This window comes from Falco naumanni, chromosome 9, assembly GCF_017639655.2.
Source record: "Falco naumanni isolate bFalNau1 chromosome 9, bFalNau1.pat, whole genome shotgun sequence".
Lineage (NCBI taxonomy): Eukaryota > Metazoa > Chordata > Aves > Falconiformes > Falconidae > Falco > Falco naumanni.
Window position 1 is genome coordinate 27,858,373 of NC_054062.1, and position 23,820 is coordinate 27,882,192.

Genomic DNA, 23,820 nt, shown 5'->3' on the forward strand with positions numbered 1-23,820 from the left:
CCTGTAACTGACTATAAACATGGAATATACTTCTGGCTCTATGTTTGGTAGTTGAAACTCAGTTCCTTTTTCGGTAAACCATGTCATGTTTTAGCAAAACTGTTATTGTAAAAAAAACTTTTCAGAAGAAAAATAAGACAAAAGCAGATAGGTCGATCATACTTCTAAACCCATTATGATCAATTTTGGAAATGTGAAATTAAATGAGGCCAGAAACTGAAGTATTTGATTTAATGACTGCACAATTTTAATACATAAAAATAGATACTTAGTAATGAACAAGTTTTTACAAACCAGATTTCTTCTGTACGGTACAAAACAATGATGAGATAAAAAAAAAATTTGCTGGATTACAGGGCAAGACAAAAGAACAATAAAACATCATTGAAGGAAAGTTTTAAAATGATCAAAGGCTTATTTCATAAATACAGTGCAATGCTTTCATTTAACAAATACAAAATTTACTGTTGAATTTATCAACATCAGGAAATATATAAAATGTCATTGAATGACAATCTTATTTAAAAACTGATGCAAATACAATAGCCTTTTTAGAATTCTGAGGTAATATTACACAATAAATCGAAAAAGCTTCAATAAATAAAACTAAACCCAAGGCAAAGTGCAATTCATTGAAAATAAGAAGATAAAGCTTTTATTTTAACAATAATAGATAAATAGTTATTAAAAGTGGGCTTAAGCCATAAAAAAATATCTTGGCTAATCTGCCATGTTTTCACATAAACTGTATAGCTATTCACTCATAAGCCAACCTTCCATGGATCCCATTCTACAGAGAGGGGAAAGGGGGGAGGCATTTCTCTCTAGATTTATCTATATCCACATTCAGCTGTTAGAAATTTAACATTGCTTGAAGCTATCTAGTTCATTCAGTGCAATGGTGGAAGTTTAATTTCTTTCTTAACATTTGAAATCCTGTAAATTAAAATTTATTTTTAAATCTCCATTTGGGAGAGACAATGTAAAATGCACGTTTGAAGTGTTGCTTTTAACACTTTCTGTGCTAACCTAGTTTTGTTCCAGGCTGAACTCACTGGAAATTGTATTACACATTTCAGGAGACCACAATGAATACAGTGCCAAATATTTTAAAATATCCTACTCTTTATCTCTGCTTTAATAAAACATTAATGTCATCAGTACCTTCTCTAGAAAGCAGAATAAAACAGAAATTACACTTAGCTATTGAAGAAAATCTGCAACAGCTTTGAAACCATGGATTAGGCAGACTAATTTGTTCATCTTGTATAAATCTCTTAGTTGTATGTAAATAATACAGAGAGGGAAAACAAGAATAACATAACATTTCACTCTTATTGCAAATAATTGAGTACAGACACCACAAGATATTTAAGCATCCATGCCCCAGCAGAAGTCAATGGGCAAAGCTGACAAATTAGATGCCAAAGTGTCTTGAAACATCTGGGCCTCATTCAGCTGAAAGAAAAAAATCTATAGAACACACAGTAGCTATTCATATTAAAAAAATACTATACTGCATGCTGATAAATTCTTTCCATTTAATGAATAAAACCCAGACTTATAATTACATCTACATTCTAGAAGCAGTTTCTTTCCCAGCTCCTAATTTACTAACTCAGAGCACGCATAGCAAGAATTCTTTTCATGTAGTTTGTGCAGTAAAAAACCACAAAACATTGTCATTAAATGCTGGTCTTCAAGTTCATGAAAGCTTCAACATCCTTCTGAAACGTTACCGTATTCAATTCTGTCACAACTTAAGACTTCCAACAAAGTTGCTGACAAAAATGATAGCATGATACCCTGTATCAGTTTTCTGTGTGTTGTGGATTTCATTATTTTTCTGAAATATTTCACTGTATGTGGAATTTAATACTTAGCTTTGTTTACTATAACGCTACAGCAGATCTGGTTAGTTTTCTGTCAATGAATGAACATACAAGTTGCTTAACACCTGTAGTTTGAACTTGAATCCCCTTAAGCTGAAAAAAGTACCTTTTAACACTCTTGTACAGTCAAGTGTAAAAGCTGAATATAGAATGTCTAAAACCTCTTCATAAAAAATAAATTTTTAGCAGTAAATGGCACTATCAAAACCCTATTTGTTCACAGGCAGTTATTTACATGCTTCTTAGACAGCCTGTTTCACTGAAAAGGAAAACCAGAATATTAAAACTGCAAACATTTTATAAAGACTAAAATTCCTATTTGCCTTTGTGAAAATATGGCTACATGCTGTATGTTTGGTTTTCTCCCCCTATTATTCATGTTAGTTGAAAACATTCTACCACTGGGATTAGCTATTAAAGAAATATTCTGTATATTATCTCCCAGTGGGGTACCTGTGATGTAAAGGAATTATGATGAATGATAAAGTGCTATTAAGAAAAAACAGAATCAAACTATAACTTAGAAATTGTCTTTAGTCGGGTTTCATTTATCAAATAGACTAGGTTTTTGTACAAAGAAAGCTACTTTCTGTGACAAAGCAAGCAGTAAATGTATTGCCATTCAGGAAAAACCGTACACTTCATATTTAATAAAAAAAAGAAATCTCTAAGTTGGGTAAGACTGGCACAGTATCAAGAAACATAACAACAAAAAGCTTAAAGGCACAATCAGAAGAGAGTGAATGCTACATAAAAAAGCTGTTCTTGAAGTATTTCATTTTATTCTAGACCAAACCCCTCTGCATTTGAAATTCCAATGATCAACTTTTGCTTCAGTTCCTTCTTGTTCTTGTAAGGAGGGAGACAAAGCTGGTTGAAGCAGGTATGGGCCACAGGTAACCTGAAATAATGAAAGAAAACCTCAACACAACACATTTAATAATAATAATAATACAATAGAAGCAGAATACTGCCAACTGCCTACACATTTTCAGTTAAACATTACTTAAATAAGAAACTCTGTAAAAGGAACATTTATCCTGGTGTTGGTGGTTCAAGTTCTGTTGAACAGTGTCGGTCATATGCACCCCAGGTGAATTTTTTTGCCTGCAACCCCCTCCCCACCATTCTTTTCTTGTAAGTGAGAAACATCTCCTTCCAGATCGTGGAAACTATGGGTACCACATGCCTTCAAAAGTCAGTTTTTCTCTAAACACAAAATCTGGTTATAATCAGAATCCACAACATGAAGAATGAAGGGTCCTATATTGACTACAGTGACACCTAGATGAGCCACAGTTACCATAAGGATACAGAAGCCAACGTTCAGCCTGGTAAAATACATCCTCACAGACATAAGCCTCTGTGCACAGCATGGAGGAGCTGATGGAAGCCCTGGAAAAACAACAGTTCACAACTTCTGGTCTTAGCCATTCCAACACTTCCAGTTGCAAGTTTCTTCTGACTGCTGAGTATAAATACATACTGCAGACACCTCTTAGGATTGCCTGACTGAAACACTGAAAACTCTGCTCCTCACTGGAACAGATTTGTTTGATGAGGACTGTCCTTCAGGAGCAGAAGCATGTGTTTTAGCATCAGTATGCAATGCCACTAACATCCTGCCTCATAGCCACAGGCGTTAAGCAGCCGTTGGATTTTCCTCCCCTTAACATTCTGAAGTGACATGCAGGACAGCACTGATATAGACTTGTCCCACAGCTGATTACTTGGGGGGAGAGAGGAGAAAGAGTGAGCTGAAGCTCAACCTGACGTTTGGAACTAAACCCAACACACTGAAAAATTTTTACAACTTGGACACTTAAAAGTTAAACTTCAGTATGTGACTCAAAAGCTCTCTAGTTCTGTTTTCATCGAAGCCCTTAGTCTTCTGAATGGCAGCAGCTTGGCCTTTAGTCATTATCAAATGTTCTTGAAAGGGGGTGATATCTCCCCAGATCTGGAAACCCAAGCTGCTTCCCGCTCTCCACCTTTTAAATAAGCAAGTAAAGATCCGTTAATCAGACTGGAGTCATGTGCTTCAGCATCTGGAAAGCTGGGAAACTGGATATTAATTTGGCAATTCCTATTGCTATTATGTGCTTTGATCCTATTGTGTGAGCAATACAATGCCAACGTCTACATTCGTCTCTGTGCAGGCAGTCTCACTGAAATCATGTTGCAAAACATAAACCTACATAATTTTAAAGTGCACACTATTTCAAAACATTTTTTCTATTTTTAAGAACAATTTACATGAGAATGAACTTAAACAGAGATTCAACACTGACTGATTTTTCTTCATTTTCCATCAGATCCTCATGTTGCTTTAACATGTTACTGGAACCAGTTATTAGCTCATTGAATAAAACATTAGAAATACCACAGTAATAACATACACCAAATTTAAAAACAAAACCAAAATTTATTTTGTTTATGCATTTAATTCAGCTCTCCACAGAAACTCAACAAAATTTAAACTTGAAAAACATAGTTCCATTTAAATATTTTGATTATTCTAAACGTTTGAGAAGTGTCGGTAAAGCCAGTAATTACTGCTTAGCAGCAATTACTGCTCAGCAGTGAGCTTCAGAACAGTAGGCTTTTCTATAGAGCTTTCCAAATTATTTAAACTGACTTTCTCCAATCTTGAGAAGGAAAATACTAGCTGGAAAGTATGTGGAATTTCTCAAATCAGTTCAATACAAAATAAAACACTACCAGAAACATAAGAACTTGGCGTGAACAGTTTAACTTTTACAATGAAATTATAAGGCTGCACTGTTCCTGTTCCTTCTGAGCAGCCTCTGTACCAGCTGTACACTTACTCACCAGAGACCCTAAAGGAATGCTACATCTTCTCAGCCATTCATGTTAAAATTCTTACTTAGACCATCAAGAAAGAATGCAAGCATTTTCTGCAGCTGCAGGGGCTGCTATACAAAATGACAGACACTCAATGAATTCAGAGAAAATCATGGTGATTCACAGTATATTTTCACTAGCTCAGCTGTCATGTTAAGAACAATTAAAGGAATTATTTTAATTGAAAACATGTAAGGAATCTCTATAAATAAAGAATTCCTGGCCTCAAATGTAAACACCGACTGAGCAATCAATTTTGTATTAGATTGTCATCTGCAAAATTTATGCAATCAATAAATGGGCATAATATTTTGAAGACAAACTAAAGGAGCCCATGCAGTTTCTTCCTTATACATTAGTTTGATCTACTAAAAAAGACATTCAAGAGTGATAAAAGCTCTCAGGAAATAATTTAACAACAAAATTTAAAAAAACCCTACTTACCAATTAGTGGATGTTTCACTCTTAGAAATCTTGAAATTCAAATCGGCCATTCCTCCCACAGGCACTCTATCACTTCCTGTAGCAAAATGTAGCAGCTTCTTTTGAAGGTCAAGAGAAAATCCAAGTACTACATCCCAAAAGTATCTGTATTCAGGACAAAGGGACAAGAAAAGGTGAAAGACACAGTTTCATGACAAAACAGTATGAGGATCATAAGACAACTGCAAGCACTGCATGAAGAATGCCACTTACTGAGAATTTAATTAATGTAATATATAGGACACCAATAGTGCTCTAATACGCAGGGTTAAATACATTCCTATGGACTTGACAAGTACAATGTCACAAGTTTTGGATTGATGTCTTGTCAAATGATGCCCAAACCCACTTCTCTATAAAAATATAAATGCCTTCTACTCGCCCATTTAAATGTCAATGTCCTTAGTGTTCGATAATAAAGATAAAGATGCAAATTTCACTATGCAGGGTCTGAAGCTATTCTTTTTAAACTACCTCCATTTCAAACTGATCATAACATTTTAAAAGTATTCAGCAACATGCTATACCATTAAGGATCTAACTCTTCCTACTTGCAGGTAATTTAATAGTGTCTTTATCTTATTTGGAAACAGGTTTTAGAACTTCAGTCATCCTCAGATTATCCTTGAAGACATTATTGCCAACAGTCTACCATTCTACGATCTTTTAAAACTCAGTAATCGAAATGAAAAAAATTAAGCCTACCTTATAGTCAGATCAGTTTTTTGGTAGCCCTCATACTGGGTACTTCGCTGTAAAGCGGGCATATCCAGTTCAGGACTGCCACAGACAAGAATTTCAACCTCTTCTGGGCGAAGTAGCTGCCAGAAATTAAGAATAAAATACTTAATTTTTTAAAAGATGAGAAATGATGCTACTAGATCCAGATTTAATTTTTCTTTTGGCATTACAGAATTTCATTCCATATAAATCTGTAGCTTAGATACATATGTTTTATAGAAAAACAAATTCCTCAGTACTTTGAAGAATCTCTGACAACCGTATAAAACAAAAAGCAAGTTACTGGGTAACATCATATGTTAGCATATTTCTTTTGTTCCTCACTTCTTTTTCATTCTTACATTTATTACACTGACTTGTTTGTCATCTGATTAGATTACAAATGGATCAGGGAGAAAATTAAGTTCGTACATATGGAAATCAGAGTGAGCGTCTTGATCTCAATGCTGGTTACAACTTCCATTTCATTTACACTGAAAAGTGCCAATGTAGGTTGCTGAGCAGTAGTAGCTGACAGAACTAGACTCTTAAGTTATACACACTGCTGTGCAAAGCAAATACACATAACAATAAACCACGTCCAACAACTGCTCAACTGACGCCTGCAGAACCTACTTATTCATTTACTACATCATGTTAAATTGCATGAAAGTACGTCAGGGCATTTCAATGGATTTTCATTCTCCTTCCAGAACCTTCCCTGCAGTTAAGCCACATCTCAGTTTGCTGCAAGTGTGTCATAGTGGGCTAATTTCACAGGATGAATAAAATCTCATGCAAATTGTAATTGCCTCTTTCTTTCTCTTCTTACTGCACAAGGGATGTTGTAAATTACAAAATTACAAAAGGCATTCCAACAGCCAAACAGGACTGCACACGGAAGAATGTTTAATCTCAACCTCACTGAGTGTTCTTCCTGCAAAAAGTAATAGGAGTTTTCAGAGGAGTCACTCAAGAGCACACAGACATAGTTGTTCTGCTGCTCATAACTGTAGGGAATAACAGAATCCTTGTAAACATTCACTTGAGAGCCCGTGAAAGTGTCAGTGAACGCGTGCTGATAAACCTAACTTGTAGAGCTTTATTTATCTGTTTTCAGTGGAACAGTACAGGGAACAGCTGATTGCCTGCTTAATTTCTTCTGCTTACGTTGCTTAATCAGCTACATTGATTAATCAACATTCTTCACAAATTCTAAATTCAGCCAGTGTAATTTGTTTAATTTAGATAAGTCAGTCACACATTTGAAACAGATGTTTGTATTTCATTTTATTCTTACCAGTAACGCATATGAAGCACAGACACTATGAAATCCATAATAGAAAGCTGCAAATTGTTTGTAGATTGATTTGTTGATAAGAAAATCAACATAGAGCTGCACATATTCTAAAAAAGAAAAACATTGTATTTTGATGTATCAAATAATTTAAAATAATCATTTCTTGTGTTCTCTCAAATTATACTAAATAAAGAAAAATGAATGCATTTAATTTTAGATAGTATTAAATCGGTAGGTATACCAGTACGGACTACAGTAATTTCATTTTCACAATTTCTTAAAGAATACCTAGGCTTATAAGAATGAAAAAAAGGACAAACTGAAATCTGCTAAATATGTCATTAATATGTATTGAAGTACCTTTCCTATTCTGATTTGTGACTGGAATTTTATCTCCATTTGACTTTAAGTTATAAGATTTTATAACACCGAATTCTTCCTGAAAAACCTGGAGAAAAAGAGGGGTCAAGGTCAGTACTGGAAAATACATTCACATACGCACAAATTACAAAGCTTATATTTACTATTTCACGTATTTCCCCTGTCCGCCTCTTTAGCATATGCTGTAATTCTGAGGGTTGTGGGGTTTAAGTAAGTTAAATATTACAATTTTCAACAAATTACTCAAGAAATTGGTATTCAAAGTAGAACGAATGATCCTGTTACACAGTGGCATATCAAACTGACCTGCAGGCTCCGGAGTCACAGTTTTTCATACAAAAGAACAATTTAGGAACATCAAATACAATTAAAAAGTTATTTGTTCTACTGTAGCTCACCTACGAACTCAAAAGTACCTGCTTTACAAAAATTCTCATATGGTCTGACAATAAAGTAATTCAAAGCTGAGGGGGAAAAAAAAAAAGTCAATACTAGTGCAATACACATCCATAAGCCAGCATGAAATCTTACTAACTAATATGTGCTCTGAAAGAATGAATAAATGAAAAAGGTTTCTTGACTGGAATAGGAGTTAGACATACAGGTCAGGCAAAACTATTGGAAACTGAATAAGCTATTGTTCAAGTGAGATTTCCTGGAACAAGCATACAAAATAACCACACCAAGCTTTGACTAGCATCTGGGTTAGACAGAAGAGGGATTGTTTTGCAGCCAGATGAATTCTGCAAACTGGGTTGCTGACTGCATGGTGATGGTGTCAGAACAGGCAAAGAGCTGGAAATGCACCAGCAGCTGGCCATGCAGCCCTGGCAGTTGGTTCTCAGATCCACCTACGCTGCCAGGGGACAACAGCTTCAAGCCCAGTAAGGGAACCAGCCTCTATGCCCTAAGGCCCCAGGACCAGACTTGAAGCAAGCTTCAATGCCCATGCAGTTATATTCCAGACAACCAGCAATAACACAGTAGCAGGCCACTCCACAGAAAAAAGTGGTAAAAATTACGAACAAGTTTGAGAATCAGTCATAACTATGTATTTAATGACCTGAAAGGTCGAGTAAAAATCCTCTTCAACATTGCCTTCATAGGATAGAAGTTCACTTAGTCCATGGGCCAGTTCCTACAATACAAGTAAAAACTCTTCAGTAAATCTACAAAAGTAAGTGATGTACTTTGCAAGGATGTGCCAGAATCATTACTTAATACAGAAAGTATCTTGGAAAAAAGCTGTATATTCAAAATGCATACACAAAGAGAAACTCACTGCTTAATTAATACATGTCTCTGTGTGTGTGTATATATATATATATATTTATTTTTGTTTCAGTATAAACTGTTACATTTTTCTTTTTACTATGGAAAATGTGTCTAGAATGCTCATATCAGATTTTCATATTCTAATGTCAAGTAGATCAATAAAAATTCTGCCATGCTAGAAAACATGGAAAATTTCTGTTTTCAACAAAAGGACACAATCAGCCTGTTCACACACAAAAGGCTGTTTTCAAACAGTTTATAATGCAAGCATTAAACACAAATAAAACAGGTTTTAAATCAGTAACTTAGCTTCTTAAACCCCATAATACTTACGGGCATAATCTGAAACAGGTCATCCAATGTGACATCACAGATTCCTACAAGTGCATTATGATCACAGGGAACAATGGGAGGACTCAATAATTTCTTGTAACAGCAAGGTGGGAAACGAATATCCAAGGTGATGCTATTATATACAGCAAGTCCCATAAGCTATACATATCAAACGTTAAGGGCAATCCCCACACATCCATATTACAGTTAATATTTTAAGTTACTTGGAATAAATATTTTAAGATTTTACTCAGTATACTCCAATACATGCTAAATACACAGAAGGAATGGAAATATTTATATTTTTTAGACTGATAGTTTTAAATGCAGTTTTTTTATTACAATTAAGTAGCAGTTAAAACTGTCAAATGATGCACATTAACAGAACACTTGAGAATCTTCATCAGAATATTCTATATAAGCATTTCTAGAATAAATTATTCCGAAGTATTTTTAAGAAATATGTTTTTAAGAAGAACTGTAGAATGTATTTTTAGTTCAAAAATTCTAGAGAGAGCTCAGTATAGCAATTTTTCTTTTAAATAAATCTAAAAGCATAAAGATAAACCTGCACTGTCACTCATCAGCTAGCACAATTAAGCGTGTCTTGTGAAACAAATTTGAAATCATACCAAAAATTAGAGGAATCTAGTTCATGATTCAGCTTTTCATTAGAATAGAATAGTTCAGTAGGAAGAGACCTACAACAATCATATGGTCCAACTGCAATCAGTAAAATGGAGACATCATCTCAGTGGAGTTCTAAGTGTTTATTATCATGAATCATTTCACTGAGGACTTCGTAAATGAGCGCAACAGAAAACCTAGGAAATAAACTCACACTCAAAGCAGCATGTGGCTTCCATTCAGTTAAAAAGAAGCTACACAATGATCAATGGGGACTTGAAATATTAATACATACAGCCTCATTTATACTTATTGAATTAAACTTGGAGACGTAAGTATGTAAAAAAAATACAGCTTACACACCAAAAAGTTGCACGTTTAATCTTAATTCTAGTATTTTCTGACTGTAAAATGTGCCACATACCCCCGTTTTCTTCCTGGTTTTAGTTCACTTGCTTGAATGACGTTCTTTTAATACATTTTAAGAGCAACATACTTGTACATACCACATCTGAAGGAGCTTTAACCAGCGCCTTTCACCCCGCACCACCTCCCCGGCCGGCTGTCGCTTTAGCACCCTCTAGTGGACATAAAAGGATACGGCTCCAACCAATCGGAATTCAGAATAGTTATCGCACTTAAAGCTGCTGAACCAATGGCAGTGCGAGTCCTTGTGGTAGGTGAACATGCCTGCAGAACAAGAACGGCGGCCGTTACATAGCCTGAGCTTCAGGAAAGCGTCACACAAACCCTCTGGTTTCACACAGGCACCCTTACGAGCGCTGCCAGGAACACCTGTACCTCCGTGCTTGTCCCCAGCCCCGTCTTCCCACCCACCGAGGCGCCTGCAGGTGCTCCAGTAACACCACCAAGGGCAGTGCCAAGCCCGAAGCAGGCCCAGGCCCACCAGCCCCGTTGGGTGCTGGCACGACATGTTCCTCAGTGCCTCCAGTCGTGGATATTCCGCACTGTCTCTGTGCCATCTGCTTCTTCGCTGTACTTCATCATCTGTACAGGCCGAAACAAAACGGCTGTAACCCCCTTTCTTCCCCCCTCCTGGGTCAGCAGCAGACGACAGTCTTTAAAAATGCTGGCACAAATTCCACAATACAAAAACCCATGAAGCTTACCTTCTTAGAACAGAGAGCTGTAAAAGGTTCATTTTATACATGCACTAGCAGCAAAGTGGTATGTTTCACATTTTCTGCCAAAAAATTAAAAAAAAACCCAAACCACACATACCCTAAAAAAGCCGCTTACTGGTCTCAATGACAAGCTTAGATCCTACTGAAATCAGTACTATAGACTAGTTTGACTGCTATTTGCATCAGATATGGATCATTCTGTTTTAAAGAGTGATAGAAAGCAAAAACCTACATAATGAAACCACATAACAGCCTTAAGATGCCCAGAAAGTATTGCTCAGAGAAACAAGACACACTCTAGTTAAGTGTGCACTAACAGTGAAATTCTTCAGCAATGCAAAGTAAATTGGATAAAACGTGAGGACTGGTTTTAATCTGTTGGGATTGAATGGGCTGACAATTTATTATTGCTTCCATACTCAGCGTACAAACCAAAGCACTGAATAGTTTTAAAGGACATCTTGTATGCAGTAGCTCACCGCATCTGTGTTTGAAGATGAAGTTTGGGAAAAAAAAAAAAATTAATGAAAAAAATCAAACTCCTTTGGGTTAAAAAAAGAACTAAAATCCAACTGATGTCTCAGGGACATCTACTACTCATACAAATTTATACATAAAACTCTGCCTTTGTATTTATACTGCCCTACTCTCCTGAAAAAGCTTTTCAACTTCAGCTCAAAAAGGTCCTCATCACAAAAGGTTTACACAGTGCCTTTACCAGAAGCAACAGAACAGTTGCATGCAAGGCTGAGCAAGGTTCACATACTGAAACGTGGCAGTGATGCTGGAACAAAGTAAGTCTCAAATCCCATTTACTAATTGTCCACACCAAGATGAAGAAAACATAGTAACGCAGATTGGAAGGCAGAAACTGCGCGAGTTGAGTGTTCCTTAATTTCATGGGTTAAATCTGCAGGATCAGCTAACCTGGAAAGGGTAACAACAGTGATGTTTTCCTGTGAAGCTTCTGATATACATTATTTGCAGCTTTAAAGACAACAAGAGCATACAGTCCCTTTCCAAGGGACAAGAGCATTTCTGAACTCCTCCCACACTTGACTGATAGTCATATCAAGGGAAGAATTTACACTTTAAAGCAAGGAAGCCTGCCAGAGCTTGCGAAAAAAAAAATATATTTCTCTCTAATATTTCCAAACTCATCAGTTACCAAGCTCTGCTGACAACACATTTTTACTAACAGAACTGTCAAACCTACAGAACACTTTCTCCATGATAAATTGTTTCCTATTAAGGTTATCACCAATGTCATCTCTCCACACAGACCCCTTTTTACTAGAAAAAGGGCTATAGACAATTAATGATCTCAGCAGATTTGAGGACATATTTATGACTTAAAACTCTGGACCTTTAGAAGGAATCCTATAATCATCAGCGGATCATGCATATTTAAGAGACGTGAACACCCCCAGCAAAGACAGACAAGCTCTTGCATTCTACCAATGACTAGTAGGTGCTGAAGTCCCTGGAAATCTGTCTTTCCAATTTAAAAGCCAGCCTGGGAACACTTTAACCTATTATAACATCAGTAATGTATCCACGCACAGCTGAGGAAAGCTGACTCATTTGATAAATTAGAGTAGGGAAAAAGAAACCACCCAGATCCATCTACAGCAATATAAAACAAGTAGATTGAACTGCCTGTTTATGAATGCTCATTCTTATCTTCCAATCTCCTGTTAACTTCAAAAATCTTCCTTTTTTTTTTTTTTTTTTTTTTTTTTCTCTCCTTGGGCCTGCAGATATCATTATGGGCTCACAGGTCCTGGTAACAGCAGAGGCAGGCTATTTCATTCAGTCTCACAACTGCTTATACTGTCTCTGCACCTAACTCCTCTCCTGAGAGCATCTCAGACCACTTTAAGAATACTGGCCACACAGATACACCAAAAAGAATACATGATGACAAAGATTCAGGTAAGAACTAACTTCTAGCTATACCAATCACAGAAATAGTGCTAGAACTTGCAGGCAACATGAGTGCAGCTATCATGGCAAATGGAAACCATCGATACATGGGAGGCCGCAGCCAGCACTTTGCCAGAACTGAGCACGGTAACAGCATCCCCTAAACTAGCAATATGAAGACAGCTGAGGGCAGTGTAAAAACAGAAAATGCAGCATGAGGAGAAAAAGGCAAGGATGGCAGGTGACAAACACATTTGGCCTTATGTCTACCCAAATATTTGCTAAACCTTTGTGCTGGGTTTGGCTGGGATGAGTTAATTTTCTTCATAGTAGCTAGTATGGGGCTGCATTTTGGATTTGTGCTGAAAACACTGCTGGTAACACAGGGATGTTTTCGTCACTGCTGAGCAGCGCTCACACTGAGCCAAGGCCCTTTCTGCTCCTCACCCACCCCACCAGCGAGGGGCTGGGGCTGCACGAGAAGTCGGGAGGGGACACAGCTGGGACAGCTGCCCCCAGCTGACCAAAGGGATATTCTGTGCCATATGGTGCCATGCTCAGCATATAAACTAGGGGGAAGAAGAAGGGAGGAGGGGGACATTCGGAGTGATGGCGTTTGTCTTCCCGAGTCACCGTTGCATGTGATGGAGCCCGGCCCTCCTGGGGATGGCTGAAAACCCGCCTGCCGGTGGGACGTGGTGGATGAATTCCTTGTTTTGCTTTGCTTGTGTGCACGGCTTTTGCATTACTAGTTAAACTGTCTGTAACTCAACCCATGTGAGTTTTCTCACTTTTACTCTTCCAACTCTCTTCCCCCCTCCCACTGGGGGGGAGTCAGCAAGCTGCTGCATGGTGCTTAGTTGCCAGGTGGGGTTAAGCCACAACAACCATCTACTTCAGAGGCTGCTATATATGTCTCTGCCTGTTTCACAACAGGAATATCGTATTTCAATTGCAAACAAACGATATGTTATGCTAAATGGAAGAAATTTATTCTTAAATTCAAATATACACATTCACACATATATTTCGGCGAATTACAGAAAACTTCCAAGGGCAGATAAATGTCTGTGTTTCAATGGCTTGCATAGCTTTTGCTTATTCGTAGCTTGTTATTAGGACTAGCACTCATAGAAAACTGTTATGAGTTTTCTACTCAGAAGAGAAATAGAAATAACCCTTTCAAAGGCCTGACTCCATTTGAGTTATAACAGATTTATATTTATATTATTTAATATAATTATAATTTTATTTAAATTATCCTTCTCCTACTCCATAAAAAAGTTGATGGCCTTCTCCCATCTGCCCAGAGGTAAATCAAGATCCAGTCTCTGGACAGAGACTGAAAAACTGTAACAAAACTGACATATCTGAAGAACTTCAAGGAAAGTCTGCTGCTAGTGTTGAATCCCCCTGCTTTGTATCCAATATACTCACTAGCCTAGGGACACTAACAAACCATACACATTGAGTCTCCTGTTTCTGAAACAAGGTTTAGCATGACTAAAGGCATAAAACTCAGAATCCCAATCCTAATTCTAAACCTTTCCATTGATCAGAGATTTGTTCACAGTCTGATTTTGCTATACAACTGAAGCAAAATCTCAGTTTTTCAACAATGCTTGAACCATCTTGTCCAAAGCCAAGGTCTTCAAAGCTTTTCAGGTGCTTCCCACTCCCTTCTGCCTTCCTCTATGCCAAAACTACTTCTCATCTATATACAAGTCTAACTTGCCTGCTTTTGTTTTTAGTAACTATTGTAACTATTAGTAACTAGTCTAATATTGGATTAATGAAGAATTCTTATCCATCACTGTTTCAATAATTTAAAATGAATACATTTTAACACTGCACTTAAGAACATACATAAGGACTCACCATAATCTGGGTGAAAAATCTGGCGAATCAGAAGAAGAAACCATTCTTTCGTCAGGCCACCCATATCAAGACCAGCTTCCCCTACAAATGTGACTTTCAACTTCTTTTTCAGATCTGCCCTCTTCCTTGCCAGCTATTGCAAAACAGGAAGGAAGGAAGAAAAAGGAGATTTAACATATCACTACCTCTAGCCATGGACACATCTGTCTACTGCTCTTGCTTTGTTTAAACTAGTAATTTGCATCATCTCTTACTAATAGGTCAAAACTATATTAAAACAATGATTGAATTACAGAAACAAGATGATCGTGCCTACATAACATCATCAATTGCCTCGCACAAGGTGCCACTCTCTAGACTTGAAAAGAAGCTACTTGGTATGCAAACAGACTTTTAATAAGCTACTAAGATGCAATGAACTGAGTCTGTCTGGAATATTTTGGACCTACATAATTTTTTACCTGCACAGAAGACATGCTACCAGGAAGAAATGATAGATTAAAAAAATAATTAGACATCCTTTGGAGATATTTAGAAATAAGGAGGTAGCTAAAACGTTCAGTGTTTGGACACTGTTCTGTTCAGCATAAGATACCTGCCAGCAAGTATCAGCTGTTTTGTAAAACTGTTTTTGAGACAATGGTAACAAGCTCTTTTCATTCCTTTATCTTAAGAGACAGCATTTCATCCAGATATGCAAAAGACCTGCAAAGAATTAGACTACCGTCTTTCACAATTAGCAGTTATCTTTCAGTTCAAAACCCCATACAATTCTTTAAATCATTAATTACTGGCCAGCTCCAGAGAAAGCTCCCCAACCAGGAAGATGCATGTGCTAAAGTAATTTTTATGTTGTTAGCTGCTCAAGTAAATTCCTGTTGCACAAATTTTAAAACTATAGGTATTTGTATTATTTAACACAAACTATTTATTAGTTGGTTTTCCTTTGCAAATTGATTTTTTTCAATTTGAAATATAAATAAGACATCTTTCCCCACCTTCCATTCCCCAAACTTTTGGGAATGTGGAGAATATTATACATTCTCACTCATCCCCAAGATGGGCAGAAGAAAACATTAGAAATAAATAGGAGAATATTCTGGCTATCAGAACTTGAAGTCGCTCTTGGTTATTTCAGTGTGGTAAAACTATCCCTACAATGCCTGACAGAAAGCAGTATTACCACTCTTATTTCTTTCATCTCAGGAAAGAAGGCCAAAATAGACAGGCTTTAATCTAGGAAAAAAAGTTTAAACTTATGTTTTCTGAACATGAGTAATCAGAATTTTGTTTTCACCACTTGGACTTATTTTTCAATACCATCAGGCTCGTTTTAATGTTGAGAAAGAGTAGGGAACTAGATTTCATTAAATAATGTTAATTGGCATGGTTCAGTGGACACTGAAGAATTGCCCACTTTAATGGACACATCTGTTTCATTTCTAAAAAAGGAAAAATTACATTCAAGAATGCAAGCAATTTAGTTAAAATCAAGACAAGAACTTAAAGAAAGCCTAAAATAATTATTGCAGGGTAGAGAAGCTGGTAAAGGAAAAGAATAAAAATATTCCAAGAATTAGAACAGAACAAACTCATTAGTGATCAGTCACTTACTATTCATGTTCCTATCATGGAACCAAGTCCTACATGACAATTATGCACTGTATTCTTAAAACAAAAATTGCAAACAGAAATACATACTATATGGCATGCAAATGTGTGTTTATTATGGGCTTAGCTATGGAGCAGTATAAGGACAGAAAATAAAGTTCAGAATGTCTAACCCAATCTACTTTGCAGCGCTGTTATTGTGACAGAAATGTAATTATTTTTATTTAGTATTATACAGTTTTATTCCCAATGTCTTATTTCAGAAAAATTTAAATATGACTTATCAAACTGAAATCTAACTTCAATAGCTATTCTGCAGCAACACACCATTTAATTACATATCTTGTTACCTCATCAAGTGAATCACTAACAAGATGCGTCCTCCTCACTTTCACATTTAGGAACAACATATTCATGTCAGGTTTCTGCCTGCGAGAGACTTTATCCACAAGGCTTTGCTATTTGAATGAAAAATAAACATCATACATACAGTATCTTCATTTAAAAAGCAAAGTGCCACACTTTTTACATTTCCCAAGTCCTTAGTATCTTGCATTAAAGGCATTACCCCAATATCATAGCTGCTTCAATATCTTCTGAGAGGTGGAGAGCAATTTTTCTACTGCAGATAGCATTTACACCATATTTGAACTAACTTACCAGGAAATTTAACAAGAAGGTGGCAATTGTGCAGCAACTTTTTTAACTCTCCAAACAGTTAAAAACATACGTACAAGAATCCGGAGATTGGGTTGTGCTTTACTTAGCTATTCACAAGAAACATCCAGCAAGACAGGAATGGATATGTAGCGGTGCTGCCATGCTGAGCACCGAGGAAGCCAGTATCACCTAGCACTTGAAGAGAATTACCACTGAAGGAAGCAGACAATGCCCCTTCCAAAACAGAATAGGCTGCCCAGAAGCAGTACCTCTTCTGTCACTTGTGAACGTACAGTTGCATCCTGGTCTTCCATGACAACATATCTTTGCAGAATAAAATAGGAAACAACCCAAAATTCTTATGGAATTTTTCTTTCTTAATTATATTGTTAATTTAACATTCAAGCACATTATGCTGGTTTCTCAAAAAAGAAAAAAAAAAAAAATTACTGTAACTCTTTCTCCGAAACACCAGTATTTATAAGCATCCTGAAACTAAGCACATTAAAATAAAAAATATTGAGACAATCCAGCATGGACATTTGTAAACTAGTAATAGTAAAATGGCTCAAGTTCTTTTTCAGAGTAATCTGAAATACTAGGAGTTGTGATGAAAGGCTGTATGTAATATCAATCTAACAAAAGCTTATAAAATATCGATGAATAAGGGACAGTTATCTCTACATGACTTACCCGTGCAATACTTATCATCTGTTGTTCTGAGTCCCTTTGAATAATAAGCTTTTTTGCCGCTATAGAAATAATAAATGGGTATTGACAGAAAGAAAACCTAACAAGAGAAAAGACAACACATTATTTCCTTTTTAGCATCTAGCATGTTATTTTCTTTTTAAGTACACAGTTGTGAATTGTTGCATTATCATTTAGTAACTACCTTTCCTCCACCGACAGTAATTTGCAAATAGCTGCTGTTGTTTTTGTTTTACACATACACGTTTAAATCAGTAGAACAAACTGTTATTTTCAAATACTACTAAAATTGTAATTAGTAATAATACTTATCCTCAATAAAGCTTTTTTATCATTATCAGTAGACTTAAAATCAGTCATCTGCTTTAAGTACTAAATTTTAATTGATACACTGAGTTAAAGAAAACATTAAGTTTCTTCTTACTAAATACAGGAAAAAGCTATCTAAGTGCAGCATTCTTAGGTACACAGTAAAAATATTTCTAGTTTGACTTATTTGCTACATAACTGATTTTCAAAGGACCTGATTTCCCACTAGTCCTTCAGATTTAACCCAGGGTTACAGGTGTTGATTTCTAACATCAGATCACAGCCATGTTCCACTACAATCAAGTAATATAATAACTTGGAAAAACTTCAACAATCAAGGTAAAAGTTTTTTTTTATTACTGGTTATTTTGCTAAGTTTTTTGTTGATTTATTTCACGTATCACCTAGCAGAAGTTCACATAGAAATACCCAGAGCTTCAGACTCTATGTGTGCATCTTCAATCCAGACTGCATGTGCACCCTGAATCTTGCCTGTGAGAAGCTCTAGATTCTAATGTCTTTGGGAAAGGAAGGAAAATGAGGAAAAAATATTCTCACTTAGTCTGCTGGAAATCCTAATCCAAAACATTTTACTAAGGAGCGTTGACTTAGTTCAAAGAATTACGTATTTCAAAATATTTCATATGGAAGGTAAATCAGGACATGCTCCTACTTGGCCTTCTTAGTTCTAACCATATAATTGTAACAAAGTAAAAGAATTATATTTACTTTAAGAATTATACAGCCATAGTCTGCACTTCAGCTACTCCAGAAATGATGTTATCAAGCAAACTTCATTTTGACATATATTGAATTCCCAATGTCCCAGCTAACTGAAAAGAACTGCAGCAGGTGGAAATCTCACAGCCCTTTTGTAAGGTTGGATGTGGGTGCCAAAACAGCCAGATGGTGCCAAAGGAAAAAAAAAAAAAAAATTCTGAAGCTCAGCAGTATTCAGATACCAATGCTTTTACTGAGACTACGCAAAGCCTACTGTACTTCTATTGCTATCATGTCATGGGTTTTGGTGGATTTTGTTTGGTTTGTGGTTTTTTTTTTTTTTTCTTTCTTCCTTCCTAAGCAAAATATCAGGTATCAGACAGAAGCCTAGCCTAAAATACCTGCTTTGGTGGAGCAAATTATGCTCTCCAAGTTTTTCTCAACTGCTGATAAAGGCAAGGAAAATTGCACACACACACACAATAAACAAAAAGCTACATTTGGATGGCTAATGTCTTAAACTAGCTTACTGAAAAGTCTTGAAATATGGGGAAATTTTAATAGATCTTGTGATTCAAGCTGTAAAGACTGAGTGATACATACTGATAAGCTGAAAAATACAGCTACACAAATAACATTTTTATTAAGAAAATGTTAGTAAGATTTTAAACAGTATCAGAAGGATGAAATTGCAGTTTCTCTAGACATTTCTAAATCATACTGACTGCTGCCTCTCACAAGAAGAGAAATACCTTTACAACCTTTGAGTCTGTAAAGACTTAACTTGTGTGTTTATTTTCATGTAACAGAAAAATTACAATTGATTTCACTGGAACAAATATGATCAGACCCACATATATACAGGTAGTTAGATGCATTTTCATGGTTAAGTATGCATACAATACCACTTTCTGAGAACATACTGGACATTAAAATATGTTTGTAGTAAGACACAGAAGTCTATGCCAATAAATAATAACCCCATATTATCATCTACATTTTACATCTTTTCTTCAGACTACAACAGCAGAATGTTTTATTAGTCAATCTTGCACCCATGCAGTTGCAAGTATAGCAAGTAGTAGCTATACTGTTCTCCCAATAAAATACAGCATTTAATGTGACTCTATATACATACATAAAGGGTACGTGTAACACATACACAGTATATACAATAGATATAGTATAAATACAGTGCTTTGAAATACTACTTAACAAGAAACAACCAGTTATTCCTTTTACCTGTGAGAATTTCCATAACATTGCCAGTTATGATATTCTTCCATAAGATCAATATGATCAAGTGTAGAATTATAGAAGTCCGTATATGAAATAATAGGAGGACTGATCAGACTATTTGCAGCATCTACAAAGAAAACACAAAACCCTCTTAAAATACTGCCTGGATCAGGCACATCTGTTTTCTAGGCATCCTGAGCACCAGTGACCTCAGAAACTTAAAGCCAAATCAGCTACAAATAACTTTGCTTCAGTCTTAGCTACAGAATTAAAACTATAACGTAATATTGTATGACATCACATTAATCGCTGTAGAATATAGTAAATCCCTAGTTCAGCCATATATGTTAACAGAACCTCCATTTGACTCCAGCATGCTTAACGATATACACTAAGTTAAGTTTTCATGAATAAAGCATGCTATGTTCTGCTGAAATAAATGAAAAAGCAGTTTGATAGATGGATTTCTTAAACACCTTAATTTCAAACATAGCTATGTTATTACATCTACATGCTTTCCAGTTAACGATTACCTGTTTGAGTTTGATGTCTGCTTGCAAAAGGGATGGAAAGGGAGGTGTAAAAAGCATAGCATGCAAAGATACACCTATTTCCTCAGGTAACTACAGTACCACTTAGACTCACCAGTACAAAAAATTAAATACTTGACAAAATGAAGAAAACCAATTCACATTTAAGCTGCCTATCTCATTATGCAACATTCATATAACATCAAACAGCCAATAACTATCCTCTCTTTGCACTTAAATATAATCTAATTTTGATCAGTCAGTAGTTGTATATTTTGCATTACTAAATATCTCTTTTTGCAGAATTAATCAATTAACTCTTCAACAGATGACTAGACAACACATATCTTGGTTTTAGATACAGTTGAGCTCATGTATCTAAACTGTGGCTCTGGACAGGCAGTACTGTGCAGAATGCTTTTAGTTAAAAGTTTTGAGTACACAGCAAAATGAGAACATCCTCATTCCAATTTTAATTTTCACTTGGTGTTTTCATTTTCTCCTAAAAAGGATTTTTACCCCTCAAGAAAAGGGCACCGATATTAAGCCTCCCATTTCCATAGTAAATGCTCTAATCACTAAGCTCTTGGGGATGATGGAGGAGGAGGTTTGCATCTGCAGGGGTCAAATCTGCTGTGCTCTGTGCTGAACTGGACAGGTATTTACTAGTTTTAAGCTGTAGTTTTGGACTTCAGAGGCATACGAATTGACTAACTTCTCTTAGATGTTAAATACTTCTGCAGGGGAAAAGCCAGCTGCAGAAGAAATTCTGGCAATTAAACACTTAAAACTGTTTGTTTTATAAATCCAAGGGAAACCTTGAACATTAGTTACTTTTGTGGATTTTTGTTTGAATGATCTTCAGTTGTTACAGGAAAATGACATATCCCAGTTATCCTCTACTGGAAAACAAGTATGAGGACTTGACCACAGAAGATGTTTTCTGTTACTTACTACTTTATGGTATTTTATTGTAGTTTATACTGTGCCACCATCATTGTCAGTCTCCTCCCCGAGATGTGTCAACTATTCTGCCCACCACCACGTGCATGTACATATACATATATATATATATACACACAAATGCACATACATATACACGCATACACAGTTCAAGAAAAATACCTACTAAATAAAGCCAGAACTTTGGTTGCTGATGGAATCCACCAGGTACATTTCACCATAGGTGGAAACTCTTCAGGTTTTGCAGGAAACAAGCGTAAAGAAATAAATTGCAGTAACCTGTCCACCAGCTGCTTGAACCTCCTCTGTGAAATCCTAAAACAAACATGCTGCAATTACTCTCATGTGATCACTGTTCACACTACTTCATATTATCAGATTTCAATGTTATTTTTTAAAAGCCATGCTTTTGTCCTATACATAAACACAAAATTCCAAAGATAAAGTTTGAAGAAACATGCTTTTAAGTACTGGCTGAACAGCAATGCTCTTCAGTGCACTTCTAACGATGCTTTTTAATGTCTGTGATTTGACAAAATAAATAAATAAATAAAAGCAACAGAATCATTACTTGTTCTTGACTTCTAGAAAACAAAAAGAAAACAAAAATCCTTAGCTATTTCACTCCATAATCTGAATACTGAGGAATTCTGATTTTTTAATTTATTTTGAGATACTTGGTCCTATTGAATAAAGCATGATAAGTACTTCACATGCTTGTGACAAGAGCATGTCATTTTAAATTATGTGCTGCACCACTTTCATAATATCACAACAATACACATACACATGTAGATATGTTAAAGTATCCTTTTCTAAATAAGATCTTTCTTATTTTAGTGGTTTAGATTTCTAATACAAGTTTAAAGAATAAAAACATCAATATGCCTACTGCATCCCTAACCAAGATGGTAAACCTTATTTGTAAACACCGATTCAAATGAAATCATACATTACCACAATTTTAAGCAAATCTAGACATATTACAGGGTGGGGGGAGGGAAATATAATTTCCATCCTTGCAAAGAAAGCCTTTTATTAACAGATTCCCTAGGAGATAAGGGAATTGTGAATATGGCCATTCAAAAGGAATGCAACCTGCATACCACCTTAGAAGCTGCTCTTCGGGCAGTTACCCCCACATGACTTGTATTAGTGAGGTGCTATTAAAGTTATTTCAATTACTTCAAAATCTAATGCCCTAACTACATACTTTCACCACCTCTATTACACTACAAAGTAGGGACTCAATTTCATTTGTGGTTTTCACACAATACAGTAAAGTTACAGTGTCTTTTGCAAATTATGCAAGACAAACCTTTATTTAAAGATCATGAAGATGTTTGTATTAATAATACCATTTAAACATGTATCTAAAAAACTTACAAACGTAAGTTATTTTACAGTTAAGGCTGTTTTGCATGTAGATATTCATTTTTACATATTATATAAAGTTTGCATCTATAAATCAGTATCACCAGTGGTCTATGTCCAAATGTACTTTGAAAACAACAAAAACAATCTCTTCAGTCAATTAAATGAACTTTCATAGAATTTCTAAAACAGTCAACATAAATGGAAATACAGTAACAATTTTAATCCTAAAAATGGAATTTTTTATTTTATTTTTTTATTTTTTTTACTTTTTAGACCAGTGCACTAGGAAATGATGGTCAGCTTCTGTTAATGCTGCTATCTGTCTTAGCAAGTGAGCATAGATGACATAAGTAGAAGTGTTACTAAATTGAGGATTCTGAAAAAGATTAAAAAAATGTGTTAGGTTAATAAACTGCATAAAGGGAAAAAGTCATTAGGATTTTTTCTTATGTTTGTTGTTGCCAATACAATTACGCAGGAAAGGAATACACAAAATCACTGTGACAGTGGTAAAACTAAAAAAAAAAAAAGTGATTTGCAACTTCCAGTCAAATAAAAAAAATACATAACTTCTAAAGTATGATTTTTTTGTTCGTTTCAGAAGAAAGCCCACAGGTAATAAAGGCAGTACTCAACATATTTTTCTTTATTATCATTTACTATGTAGCACATAAATTACACACTCATCTGAGTGATGTGCCTTCCACCTCAGTCATAAGGATTCTCACAGCTCCCGTCTTCCCGCACATCAGTCCAAACTTACTCTCCCTCTTACACATGAGTTCACACATTCCCACTTCTCAGCAGGATAAATTCCTCATAATTCACAGCTAGTATACCACCCCAGAGAACAGAACTACTGTCTCAAAAAATCA

General features: G+C 35.7%; 1 protein-coding gene across 1 annotated transcript in view; it reads right to left on the minus strand.

Annotated features, from left to right (window-relative positions):
- Window positions 1-217: 217 nt before the first annotated feature.
- Window positions 218-23,820, minus strand: part of HECTD2 (HECT domain E3 ubiquitin protein ligase 2) — a 40,563-nt gene continuing 16,960 nt past the window's right edge. The window contains exons 8-21 of the mRNA XM_040607140.1: window positions 23,212-23,321; window positions 21,735-21,883; window positions 20,079-20,202; window positions 17,790-17,886; window positions 16,787-16,894; window positions 14,826-14,958; window positions 10,478-10,566; window positions 9,250-9,408; window positions 8,705-8,779; window positions 7,621-7,708; window positions 7,261-7,367; window positions 5,946-6,061; window positions 5,202-5,345; window positions 218-2,793 (exon numbers count right to left, since the gene is read on the minus strand). Of these exons, the coding sequence (XP_040463074.1) occupies window positions 2,673-2,793; window positions 5,202-5,345; window positions 5,946-6,061; window positions 7,261-7,367; window positions 7,621-7,708; window positions 8,705-8,779; window positions 9,250-9,408; window positions 10,478-10,566; window positions 14,826-14,958; window positions 16,787-16,894; window positions 17,790-17,886; window positions 20,079-20,202; window positions 21,735-21,883; window positions 23,212-23,321 (1,620 nt within the window). The 3' untranslated portion in view covers window positions 218-2,672. The remainder of the gene's footprint in view (window positions 2,794-5,201; window positions 5,346-5,945; window positions 6,062-7,260; window positions 7,368-7,620; window positions 7,709-8,704; window positions 8,780-9,249; window positions 9,409-10,477; window positions 10,567-14,825; window positions 14,959-16,786; window positions 16,895-17,789; window positions 17,887-20,078; window positions 20,203-21,734; window positions 21,884-23,211; window positions 23,322-23,820) is intronic.